Source organism: Quercus suber, unplaced genomic scaffold (assembly GCF_002906115.3).
Source record: "Quercus suber isolate HL8 unplaced genomic scaffold, Cork oak 2.0 scaffold_85, whole genome shotgun sequence".
Classification (NCBI taxonomy): domain Eukaryota; kingdom Viridiplantae; phylum Streptophyta; class Magnoliopsida; order Fagales; family Fagaceae; genus Quercus; species Quercus suber.
The window spans coordinates 792653-805651 of NW_027069550.1; the positions used below are offsets into that span (position 1 = coordinate 792653).

At 31.2% G+C, this 12999-nt stretch overlaps 1 protein-coding gene across 3 annotated transcripts; it reads left to right on the top strand.

The window, feature by feature from the left end:
- Positions 1–4959: 4959 nt before the first annotated feature.
- Positions 4960–9087, top strand: LOC136067772 (uncharacterized). 3 transcript variants are annotated; one of them, XR_010629190.1, is made up of 5 exons: positions 4963–5132; positions 5216–5371; positions 5564–5578; positions 7012–7492; positions 8775–9087. XR_010629190.1 is itself a non-coding variant. In XM_065774030.1 (4 exons), the coding sequence occupies exons 1-4, from the start codon at positions 4983–4985 to the stop codon at positions 8802–8804; spliced, it is 351 nt and encodes a 116-aa protein (XP_065630102.1). In that variant the 5' UTR covers positions 4965–4982; the 3' UTR covers positions 8805–9087. The 3 variants fall into 3 exon arrangements, 1 of the variants encoding a protein (XP_065630102.1); XM_065774030.1 differs by lacking the exon at positions 7012–7492 and having other exon boundaries at positions 4965–5132; XR_010629191.1 differs by lacking the exon at positions 5216–5371 and having other exon boundaries at positions 4960–5132; positions 5564–7492.
- Positions 9088–12999: the final 3912 nt, after the last annotated feature.

Here is a 12999-nt window from a genome sequence, read left to right on the forward strand (position 1 = left end):
AAAAATCAATTTAAACGAAATTTAACATGAATTATACTTTGTGCGTGGATATGTATATGTGTATTCATAATATGAGTTATCAAATTTTTTTTTTTTTTTTACACAAATAACATATTTGATACCAATAAACATAACAAATAACATATTCAATTTCTAGCTTTTTCTCAAAAAAAAAAAAAAAAAAAAAGATTTCTAGCTCAAAAATAGCGTGGTCATCCAAGCGCACATCCTAGACAATATGAAATTAAATAATTGACTTTTATATATATAATATATATATATATATATATATATTATATATTATATATATATCATTCTTGTTCAATGACTAAAAAATTAATTCATGGATTTTTTTAGGTTTTTTTTTTTTTTTTTAGGTTTTTAAATTTGTACACTTACTTGTCTTAATATCAATAAAACTATAGATTCTAGTTAGCTCAATTTAAATAAATAAAAAAATTTGTCATCAAACAAAGGATTCGGATTCAAACCATCATAACAAAAATAAATAGTATATTGATTTGATAATAAAAATAATTATGATGGAACGATCATCCTACAATCAAATTCTACTGTATATATATTATATATAGTGTGTGTGTGTTAGGTCAATAAAACTTCACGTGTGAGGTTGAGAATATTATAGAAACTTGTTCAAGAATAAGCACCCTGTACTCGCTCCTAACATAACAATAATAATAACCCATTATATAGTGCACAAGTATCTTAGATTATAACTTATAAGTATACTCATAATATTCGCTATCTCCCTCTCACATGGTCGTACTCATTACTCAGCAAGTCCTCTCTTGGTCAGATTTTGCACAAGGTCAATCTTACCAACTTTTTAATTTCTAGTCAAATTACAGCAGCCAAGCCACCAATATTGGTTATGAGCTTTGTTTAATGCGTATTGACTATGGCTCCCCAATAATTGTACTACATCATTTAATTTTAGTTAATAATGCATTTAATCTTAGTTGAAGGGAAAAATAAATAATTTACTTAAATATAATTGTAAGGTGTGAAGGCAACATAAAACAAGTAATTTATCTCCCCCACATCATGCCTTTTAAAATCTGCAAATAATATTCAGGCCAAATTTGGGTTTCAAATCCCCTTAAATGCTGATGATGCACAAAAATATTCCCTATCAAATGCAAAAGAGTAATGCTAGAGATATAAAATATTTCCTATAAGTAAGTTTTTCAAGAAAAAAGAAAGTAAGTTAACATCTAGAATATTTATTTAATGTTTCTCAACAACACAACAACAACAACAAAAAAAAAAAAAAAAGGAATGCTTGTTTAAAGTTTAAACCATTCAATTTGTGGGTTCCAGTTAGTTCAACTGATAAAGTCTCTGATGGTTGTATAAGAGATCTGGAATTCAATCCCCGCCTACACCAAAAACTGATTGGTGTCTTGGTCTGATGAGAAAGAGCTATTATCAAAAGCGGACGCCATAGGTTGAAACTCTCTCAAAAAAAAAACCATTCAATTTAAAAAATAAGAAATCATAATTAAGAGACATGATTGATTATAAGAGGTTTGGCCAATGGAAAGAAAATACAGAATTTAGTCTCGACAGTGGAATTTGCTGACTTTGCTCATTCAAGCTTGTATGCTACCCTAATGAAGCAACCTCAAGAGTCAAGGCTCAAGCTAAATAGATGAAACAAGTTTTAAATACTACCAAAGCAACGAGTAGAGATTCCTTCATAAATCAACCAAGAAGCTAAATTATAGAAACCCAACTAAAAAAAAAAAAGACCCCTCCCTCAGCTAAAAAGTTGCTCAAAATTCCAATAACTCGGAGAGGCAACAAAAGTCCCAACAGGTATAGCAAGTCATTCGTTACATTTCACAATCAATTAGCGTTGTTTTTAACTCCAATCTGGGTATGAAATGGGATTTCTTTCAAACAATACAAAATTAAATATTACAAACAATTTAAATTTTAAAAATATAAATATAAATTCAATGACACAACACCAAAAGACAATAAATTTAAAGTTTGAAAGACTAAAGAACATATACATGTCATATAAAAAATATTTTTCTATTTTTTAAATATAAACAAGGCAAGATCATCTAATACTCAACCCGTCTCAAACCCTTACATACATGGGTAGGATTTAACCCTGTCTTCGCCCCATTTTTTGCAACGCGGGGCATATAAAATCCGCCTCATTCTGGTGGGCTAGGGAGGGTTTAAATTGCAATCCGTACCAACCCCCTGACTTGAATTAGGTTGACTCAAAAGGTGTTTGTCAATTGGAAGTTGGTTTTAAGCTTTTTTATTTTATTTTTTATTAGTGGGTTGAATGTCGAGTATGAATATTTAATTATTTAACAATATAATTCTAACGCTCTTCTTCAAGTGTGGACCTAGACTTCCGCTTAAAAAGTGTAGTCCAATTTGTGAGATTTTTAATATTTTAAATGGAGGTTAAGTGGAGGCAAAGATCAAATTCTGGACATTTTGTTTTGATACCATAATAAATTATCGATTATTTCAAAGTTTAAATTATTAGGAATGACGAATTTAATTATGAAGCATATATTTTTCTAAACACGCATTCCCTCACTCAAAAACACCTAAATCAATTATAGCATCTACCAACAAAGCTAAAGACCTAGGTAGTCTAACAACATTTTTGTCATCTACTTAACATTTAGAGATAAAACACAAACCACGACACAATACTCCATATATGTCATAAGGAGAGTTGATGATGAGTTAACCATTTGAGTGGAGAATATAGTTGTCCATTACAGCATCAAATTATGATGCTGATAAAAAAAGGAGCTCTCACCACCAACACTTTTTTTTTTTTGAGGGGGCACCACCAACACTTATTCCAGGAGCCGTGCATGCAAGTAATCGTTTTAGTCAGTTTAATTCCTTCTTCTCTTTTTTACTTTGCATTATATTGGTTAATTTAGAGTTTGTCATCATTGGTTATGTTTGTCAAAAATAAAAATGCATAGCCTAGTTTATTTATTATAGATTGAAGATTTTTTTTTTCTTCTAATTGATAAAACATGTGATAGTTGTAGTACAATTGAGTATAATGTCAACTCATTCTTTGCATAGTGATTTGCACCTTTGCATCACGTATACATAACATTTTCATTCAATATGCAGAACATGTTACGTCACAAACTAGATTAGGGATTTAGAATAATTAATGTTTATGAAATGATAGTCTAGGCTATGGAAAACTACAATAGTATAATGCTTTTTTTTTTTTTAACTAATAGCGTAGAAAACATAACACTACAATGCAATTATATAGGCATAATTCGTATACTTTTTTTTATGCGAATAATTTATGATATGTTATTTTATGCAATAATTCATTTTCCCATACATATTGGGATGTGAGATCTGGCCAAGGGTTTTCCTTATAGCTTTACACGATTACAATCTAAGTCTGGGTTTCGGACGGCTGATGCAGGCATGATGGAAGTCGGCTTTGAACGCCAGATGTCCTGAGTCCCAATCGAAGGATTTACTGCTCCAAATTAAGGGTATTACCATCATTAGTATCGAAAACTATAAATATGAACTATTCTCGTCATAGCTTAAAGAAAGTCCTATTAACTTGAACCTCGAAGTTGCCAAGCATGCCTGACGTTGAAGTCGTCAGTCCTAGACTAAGAATCGAGATCTTAAGTAAAAAGCCCTTGCCGATGTCATAGGTACCCCATATTTTATAAAAATATGTTTCACATTCATATAAATTCTAGCATGAGTAATATCAATATAACATAGAGATAAATTATTGATTTCATTTTGAGTTCATCATAGAATTAATTCTCTCTACATGATAAATAATTCGCCAAATGTTCATATAAAATAATAGTTTTTGTTAAGGACAAAATTTAGCTACAATATCATTAATATATACATATTTTTGAAAAATCTAACCAATAGATTAGCATGTTCTTTACGTCTTTAATACACATGTCAGATTTGTACCAATCAATATTATTTACTATATGATCTATAAAATTATATTTTTGCATAAATTTAAATTACAAAACTTGCAATTAACAATTATTGATGACATAATTATTATCTTAAATTTATTAGAAATTTAAGCATGGAAGAATATAAGAAGAAAATGCAATCTAATAGGTAGGATTTGTCAAAATTCACTACCATATAAAATATATGGAATAAGATTGTAACCTTCGGTTACAACCAATTTTGTACTAAATTTTGTTATTTTGTTAAAAAGTTTGCATATAAAATAAACTAAATAATCTTCTCAAAAAAAAAATTTTTTTTTGAATAATGTAGCATAATAAATTTTAGTAGATTTCTCTTGATGTTCATGTCAATTTTAATTGTTGTGATGGACGAATAATGTGAACTACATTAATTTTCCTTAATTTCTTTAATTTATTTGTGCATTTTAATTAATTGTATTTGATACATAATCTTTGAATGTATTGTGTTAGGACCAGGAAAAATAGGGGTTTAACACCTTCACAGTCGGTAACTATAATTTTTGAATGGAATGCAGGGACGTAGATTTAATAATTATCCATTTATGGCAGATATTATTATTATTATTTTATTATTAATATTGAGAAAGTATGGCAGATATTATTAGGTATGAATTGTATGGCAAAAGTAATAGAAAAGAGCTTTCTTGCTGATACAAATGATTCAGGACATGCATGTGCCAGCTGCTACCTTTGAGTGAGGAATTATTAGATAGACCACAAACAAAAATAAATAATAATGCTTAAAATCTAGAATAAATTACATAGAACTTGCTTTTGGTTGTAAAGTAATTAAATTATATAAATGTTAAAAATGTGTTTTTTCTAACCTGAATTATATAGACTAATAAATTACGTAAAATGACAATTTGGGTGTAAAATTAAAAAACCCCATGTTCTATTCCACTACTCTTTTCTTCATGCAATATTTGAATATCCTATGTTTAGTGAACTGAATTTTTAATGGTTGGTTTCTCATTGCAGAGGTATCTAGACTTTGAATGCTGCCTGATATGCCTCAAATGTACAAATTGCTCTGCTGAGATTTGGATTAGGTCAGACCCAGAAAACAGAGACTATTTTGTTGAGTCTGGCGCCACCAAAAAGCGTCAGGTAAAAATTTAGACTCCCTCCCTAATCTTGACATCACAATGGATTTGATTTCGTCAGTACATTAAAATTATTCCTTTTACCAGGCTGCAGTGTCGAAAAAACCGAATTACCAGGTTGCAGTGTCCAAAAAACGGAAAAGGGAAGCTGAAGAGGGTGGAGATGAACTGAAATCTTTAGAGAACGCAACCTTGGTTTCTAGAATAGAGATTGCTGCGCTGGATGAGATGAAATCCATGGAGGTACTTGATTTAGTAATTTTATTTTATTTTGATTTTTTGGGTACAAATGGCATCCTTAAGGGCTCAAACAACCTCTGTAATTTGTCTTTTACACATGTTACCTCCTGAGATCATCATCATCATTAATGTGAACTAAAGTCGTATAATTTTGATACTAATGCCCCCCTGCGTTTTTTTCCTTCTGTTTTGCAGTCCCAACGTGCAACTGTGAGTGCAGATTCTACGCTTGAGGAGTGAATTGATGTGCTGTGCATCTAGATTAGAATTTCATTTTAACCACACACTTTTGTATTGAGTTTCTTTCTTAAGATGCAGTACACCTTGAATTTTTCTCTCCTCTCCATCTTCTCCCTGTTTCAGGCAGATTATTTTTTGTTGTTCCAGAGGAAAACACTTGAGCCCCCAGTCTTTTCTTCACCCCATTTTAACCGAACCAAACAAAGTGCAAGGTTTAGAACCGCTGGCTACAATGCTTCTTTTTTAAGACGTAAATAAATAACATTAAAGAACCATAAAAGTGAGAGGTTCAAGCTTTTTTTAAGGTCGGACTAGGGTTCAACCAAGGTCAAATCTTGACAAAATAAAATATATTAGTTCAATTATATATAATAAATATAATAGTTTGTAACATAAAGACCCAAGAAGCTGACTTGCTTTAATGGTTAGCATGTCAAACACAAGTTCTTGCCTGGGGGGCTTGGGTTTGAGTCCCTGCACATGCCTCTAATTTAAATTTTTCCAAAAACACAACTTCCCTGAACTTCTTGCCAAAAAACCAGCTGGTCCAGTCCAGGCCAGTCTGATTATGAAATTATGTGCAAGAGGCTATTTGGGTGGTTTTAGCCGTAGGTACCTTGATATTGGGACTTTTGTTTGAACTGTCAGATTATAAGACAAGTTTGACAATTTTTTGTTCTCCAATCCTATTTTATCTATTTGTTCATATGAGTCCTAGTGCTGAAATGACCATGCTGATTGTTTTGGGTGAAAAACCTGATGCTCACACACTGCAGTTCTACATCCTCAATTTGAGTTTAGAATGCTATTATATTTCCAAGTATATGCATATAGCATTATTTAATAATGTGCAGAAAATATATGTTCCTATCTAGCATTATATGTCCAAGGTTTACATCAAGATACAATAACTTCAGTTTATGTTTCCAGATATGCATTGTACTGTAGTTTATCAGTTTGTGTTCTGTTATATCTCACCTGCAGATTATTTATTTTATTTTATTTTTTTATTTTTGGGTGTTACATTGTAATACATTCTTTATATTTTGGGGGGAGAAGTTTGGGGTGTTGGGTTGGTGCTGTTTTCTTATTCTAGGTTTGTTCAAGAAATTTGAGGACGAGATTAGTGATGTGTTGTTTTTTCAAATTCCATATGGATTTCGCGATGGAAATTTTTTGCTTAGTATGGGCTTAGGTTGTTGATGATGGTCATCATGGGGGTTGCTAACACAATGATTAAAAAAAAAGTGTTTTTAAAAATATATGACGGGAGATAAGTTGTTGGGCACTTGGTGTATTGTCATTTCAGAATTTAGTGTTGTGAATTTATGCAAATGTTGCTTCAGGCACATGAGTATGTAGTATTACCTCATATACTCCATTATTTTGATTTTGTTATGTAGACAGATAAAAAAATTCTAGCAGTACCCTCTGAAGTTGTATCTGTTCTAAGGGGTGGCAAAATAAGCCCAAACTCATTTGCCCACCCAAACCCGCCCGCTTTAATTAAACCCAAACCCACCCAATTATTAGTTGGGTTAAATGGACATCAACCCAATTAGACCCAAAAATAATTGGGTTTTAACTAAAAACCCACTCAACCCCATTTAACCCAAAAATGATATACCAAACTCAACCTAGCCCATCCCACCAAAAAAAAAAAAAAAAACCCAAAAACCGTAGCAGAGAAAACATACTGGCTTAGACGTTTCTGGGTTAGGTTTTCATTTTCCCTCGTTTTTCCTCATTTTCTCGGCCTCCAATCACGGCTTCAGCAGCTTCAAAGCTTCGGACACATCAAGACTCTTCAAAGCTCCAGCAGATTTCTAAGTTGTTCGCCGGAATATTCACATTATCTCTTTCCGGTCACTCTAGCACTCATCGGTAAGCTTCGAATCTCGGATTTGGTTCCTCTCTTTAGTTACGCAAAAGTTTTCTTTTGCTTTCCTTCGTTTTCTCCGTTACCAAACAGTTTACATCTTCTAATTTTATCTTTTCGGTAAGCATTGGTAATGCTTTGTTGAGTATGTTTGTGAGGTTTGGTGATATGGGTAATGCTTGGTATGTGTTTGGGAAGATGGAGGAGAGGGATGTGTTTTCTTGGAAGGGAGGTTCATGTGCATGTGTTAAGATTTGGGTTTGAGTCAGATGTGGATGTGGTGAATGCATTGATTACCATGTATGTGAAATGTGGTGATGTTCAAAGTGCATGGTTAGTGTTTGATAGATTGCCAAGGAGAGATAGGATATCATGGAATTTATAATTTAATTATTTAACATAATGAACCAATGATTTTGCTTTACATTTTTTTTTTGTTCTTATCACTAAATTTATAATTGATATCTTTTGTTTAAGGCAGAAGTATATATTTCTGAATTCTCATTCATATTTGGCTTCATTCAAAATAATGTTATTACATCAATATTTATCCTTAATATTGCCCCTCAAAGATGAAAATAATGCAATGTTATTCAAAATAATGTTTTTACTTGGCCCCTCAAAGATGAAAACCTTGCTCTGCCAATACACCACTTCTCAACAAGTGAAGAGAAGCATACTTTTGCACTGTATGTCATTCTCATTTCTCATGAGCACTCTATTTATCAATTTATTGATTTAACTATCCAAGTCTCCTTGCCCAATATTTGGGTTGGTCAATCTTGTACTAAAGTTTCTCCTTGTTATCAAAGTACTTGTCATTCTATCAAACAAAATGCTCTGTTTGTTGGGAAATGAAAAGGGTCCAAAAGCTGCATTCCTTCCTTTCGGTCGGGGCTTCTGTTATGAAACTTAGCTGGGATTTTTAGTCTTGTGCTTTTTCATGTCAATTAGGCCAGTACTGTTTAGGGCCCCCCCCCCCCCCTTAACATTCTATAGAAATGAGCACCTTGTGATTGTAAGAAGCAATTAAACTTGGATAATTTTCATATGTTGTTTGGCATTTTCTGTTTTAACCTATAATTATTTATTTGTAAGATTAAGAACTTGTAAGTTGTAACACAACACAAGCAACATTGTTTAACCTATAATTCTTTATGCCACATTATTTGAGTGGTCAGGTTTTAGAATGGTTCAAAATGCTGAGTTTTTTTATCACTTACATGCTCGCAATATTCATTAATCTGTATTTGATGTACTAATAAATGCTTTGCTTTCCTTTTTCAGCTGTACATGATTTTGAGGAAGAAAGCCTAGTGGAGGATTTTGGCAACTTGTGCCTATCTTAATCTAGTTCATATGTTGATGAGGACTAGGTGAAAGGAAGCTTTAAAGTTAGGTTTTTGTTGCTTATTAAGTGCTACATTGTTGGATAGGTTATTTTTCGTCTTCTTTTTTAATGTACTGGGTTTTAAGATTTTACCTTTGGTTGTTGGTGGTGTTAAATCTTCATGGCTCCCACTTAGCTGCCCTATTGAGGAAATGCCACATCAATTTTTTTTGTTTAGAAGGAAATATTATACTTACAGATTATTCATCATTATGGGTTCCACATTGTTGGAGACGAGCTTGAAAGCTCTTTACAAACTATATAAAGTGAGGTATGAGTTTATCATTATAGATCGCCTCCAAATATTTCTAAGCAGGCCTCAAATTAGTGTGTACGAAAGAAAACCCTGTATTGTATCAATCAGGTGGTCCTAATTGTCTTTGACTCGATGGCATATATATCATTAATCATATTAAAGCAACTGTCCAAGAGAAATTGGAAGGAAAAAAAATGTACGAACTAAATTACAATTGTCACCATACATGTTATATTTTTAATCACGGTGGTCCATTGAAGCAGTAACACATATGTATAATAACTTTATTTTCCTTCAAACATGTAAGGAAAATACTTTTGAAACATTAATTTCAATAGAAATCTTAAGCATATCATAAATAAATAAATAAAATTAGATTGTCATAAAATTTCTTAACAAAATCAATGCACCTGCTTAAAATAAAAATAAATAAAAATAAAAATAAAAAGATGAAAAAGAGATATAGTGTGCTTGTACTTAGTCATTTTTTGGGTTTTGGGAGTATTTTAGTCATTTTTTGGATTTTGGAGGTATTTTGGTTATTTTTTGAGTTTCGGGTGTATTTTGGTAATTTTTTGAGTTCGGGGGTATTTTGGTTATTTTTTGGGTTTTGGGCGTATTTTTGTCATTTTTTGGGTTTAGGGGTATTTTGGTCATTTTTTGGGTTATTTTTGAGAAAAAGCTAGAAATTGAATATGTTATTTGTTATGTTTATTGGTATCAAATATGTTATTTGTGTAAAAAAAAAAAAAAAATTTGATAACTCATATTATGAATACACATATACATATCCACGCACAAAGTAATTCATGTTAAATTTTCGTTTAAATTTTGATTTTTTGATTTTTTTATGTCCTTGAATAAATTGATCAATATTTTATAGTCCAGACTATATATTCATACAACTTTGTTCACATTACGTTAGACTGAGTTACATGCCTACCAAAGAAATGGGAATACGTTAGACTGAGTTACATGCCTACCAAATAAATAGGAAAAACAAATAGTTAACCTTATGTTTAATTCATGCTACATAAGATAGTTTTTGATTCCTTATGGTTAAGAAATTGAATTTCTGGGATTAAAAATTTTAAATGATGGATTGTTTTTTTTTTGGGGGGTTAGAAAATGTGGATTTTTCTAGAGCAAAGAATTTCTGTGTGTTTTTTGTTTTTCTGAGAAAGGAAAGGATGATGGCAATATGAAATATTCTCATGACTTTTTTTTTTTTTTTTTTGGTTCAACATGGCTTGAGATAGAGGTATCATCCCAAAACTTTTGGTTTTGCAAATGCATACAATAAATATGAATGCAATGATGATTGTATAATTGCTATGATCTCTTCAATACACCTACAAGGCTATTTAAGAGCATCCACAATGGTGAATGTTATCCTATTCTATTTTACCATCTCAAAAAGCTATTTAATTTATCAATTATACCATAACATTTTACAATATTCTCAACATCTCAACTTTTATTTTATAATACAGCACATTAAAATAATAGATTTACACAATAAAATAATATATTTCAAAACATAAATAAAAGCTAGTACGGAGAGAGAGACAGAGATTGAGACGTGAGAGAGAGTGGGAGGGGAGAGGATTGAATAAAAAAATATTACTTCTTTTTACAATTGTGCTACAGTACCATCACAAATTTGTGACAGTACTGTAACACAATTCTACTTTTTTTTTTTTTAGGATACAAAACATATAAAAGGCTTGATGTTGGCTTGTTTTTTTGCTTTCAATTGTAAATTCCTTAACATATACCATTTACCTTGGGCCACTGCTGATGCTCTAACTCATTCATCTTCAATTATACATCATATTTTAGAGTAATGAGCTTGGGATTATTGGAATTCCCCAATAATTTGGACATCCCAAAATTTATTTATTTATATATTTGTTAAAAAGAAAAAAAAAAACACTTATTAGCATGTAATAATTGTTATTTTTTTAAGCAAATTTTTATTTTTTGGTGAACATATAATTTGTTTTTGAGAATCAAATTGTTATATAACTAAATGGGTCAATATGTTCAAATCACCTCCACCAACCATCCATTATTCCTTTCACATGGCCATTAAAAACAACATGTATATAGAATATGACACTTCGCATTTTCATTCTTTTATTGAAAATTAGAAAGTGGAGAAATAAATCAGTTTGTGCGATGACTTATTAGATGTCAGACCATTTATAGTTCATAGTCAAACCATTAAATTATCTTAATGAACCGAATATATATATATATATATATTGTTCATACTTCATAGTCAATTGCCAAATGTTTCGTTTGTGAGTGAAATTATTAAACCCTAGAGAAGCTCATAAAAAAGTCAACAATGATGTGAACTTACCAACCCAGAAAATTTCTTATTATTATTATTATTATTTTATTTTGGTAGTAAACAAGAAAATAAACAGCTAAAAGGCCATATGAAATTCAACTTGCTAGGGTTGGCCGTGCTGCAAATGCATTCCTAGCAAGTTGAATTTCATTGAATTAGTTTACTTGGAATTCAAGGAATAATAAAAAAAAAAGTCTACTTCAAGTGTCTTTTTGGTTAATTCCTACCAAAAATCCTAGAAATCAACGCATCAAAGCTTTGTGTGTGTGTGTGTTAGGGATAACACAATATTAATATGTAACTTTTGTCCTTTTTTTTTGCCTCTTGTAACGACTATTGTAATTAACTATGGCTTCCAAAGATAAGCATCTGCATTTTTTTCCCCTTTGTGGCCAAATAAGAGTATCTATTGCTTCCCATCACACAAAAGAAAAAGGAAAAAAGAAAAAAGAAAAAAGAAAAAAAAAGAGTATCTATTGCTATAATTTATAGCCCTGCTAAAATGACAAGTAAATAAACCTCAATTCCAATCTTTCCTTCTAACTATCAGTATGCAAAAAAATATTGCAAAAAAATTATCTAATATCTAAGCCTAATACTTGAGAAAGGTTTCCTTCATAGAATATTATGTATTTTGTTTAGAAGAAAGGCGGTTTAGAATAAAATTTGAATGAATGGAAGAAGGTAATTCTCAAAAAAAAAAAAAAAAAAAAAAAAAGAAGAAGAAGAAGAAGAAAAAGAAAAAGAAAAAGAAAAAGGAAGAAGTTTAGGGTCTATTTGATAACTTAAAACTGTTTTGTATTTTAATTTTTTAGGTGTTATGCATTTTTTTTTTCTTTCAAAATGTGTTTTCTCAACCCAAAACACAACTTGGTTTTTTTGGCATGTGTTTTTCATTCAAAAACTAGTCTCAATTTTCATCCAATAAAAAATTATATAACAAACCCAAATTGAAGCCTATCATGAAAGAGTGAAAGACATGAATTGCGGGCCTTTGTTTTAATATTGTTGCTGGTGGCTCTGGTCCATTTGCAAAGGTACTACCCCCAAATTCAACACAAACCCAAAACCTAAAGTTCTGATCGCAACCACCCAAATCCAATCTCAAAGCTAAAACCTAGAGATCTGATTTCAAACCTAACACTTAAACTGAGTAAGATTGGTTTTTGGATAGTTCAAGATCAATCCGCCGCCAATTGTCTCCTTCTGTTGAAACAATTTGAATCCTAGCAAGTTAGTTCACGCTGAGCTTGTGTGTTAGTTTGAATGTGATTTCCTATCCTTCACTATCTACCTATCTTTTCTTCTCTCTCTCTCAAACTTTTTTTTTTTTTTTTTTTGGTTTTGGGGTCAACCTTGTAACTCCAAACTTGAACCCGACCGACTGATGTAAATAAAAGAGGAGTCCACTGTACTGATCCATCCAGAGTCCAAACATGAATGTGCATCACGTGAAAGTTGTTTTTTTTTTTTTTTTTCTTTGCTGAGCACGTGAAAGTTTGTTGTT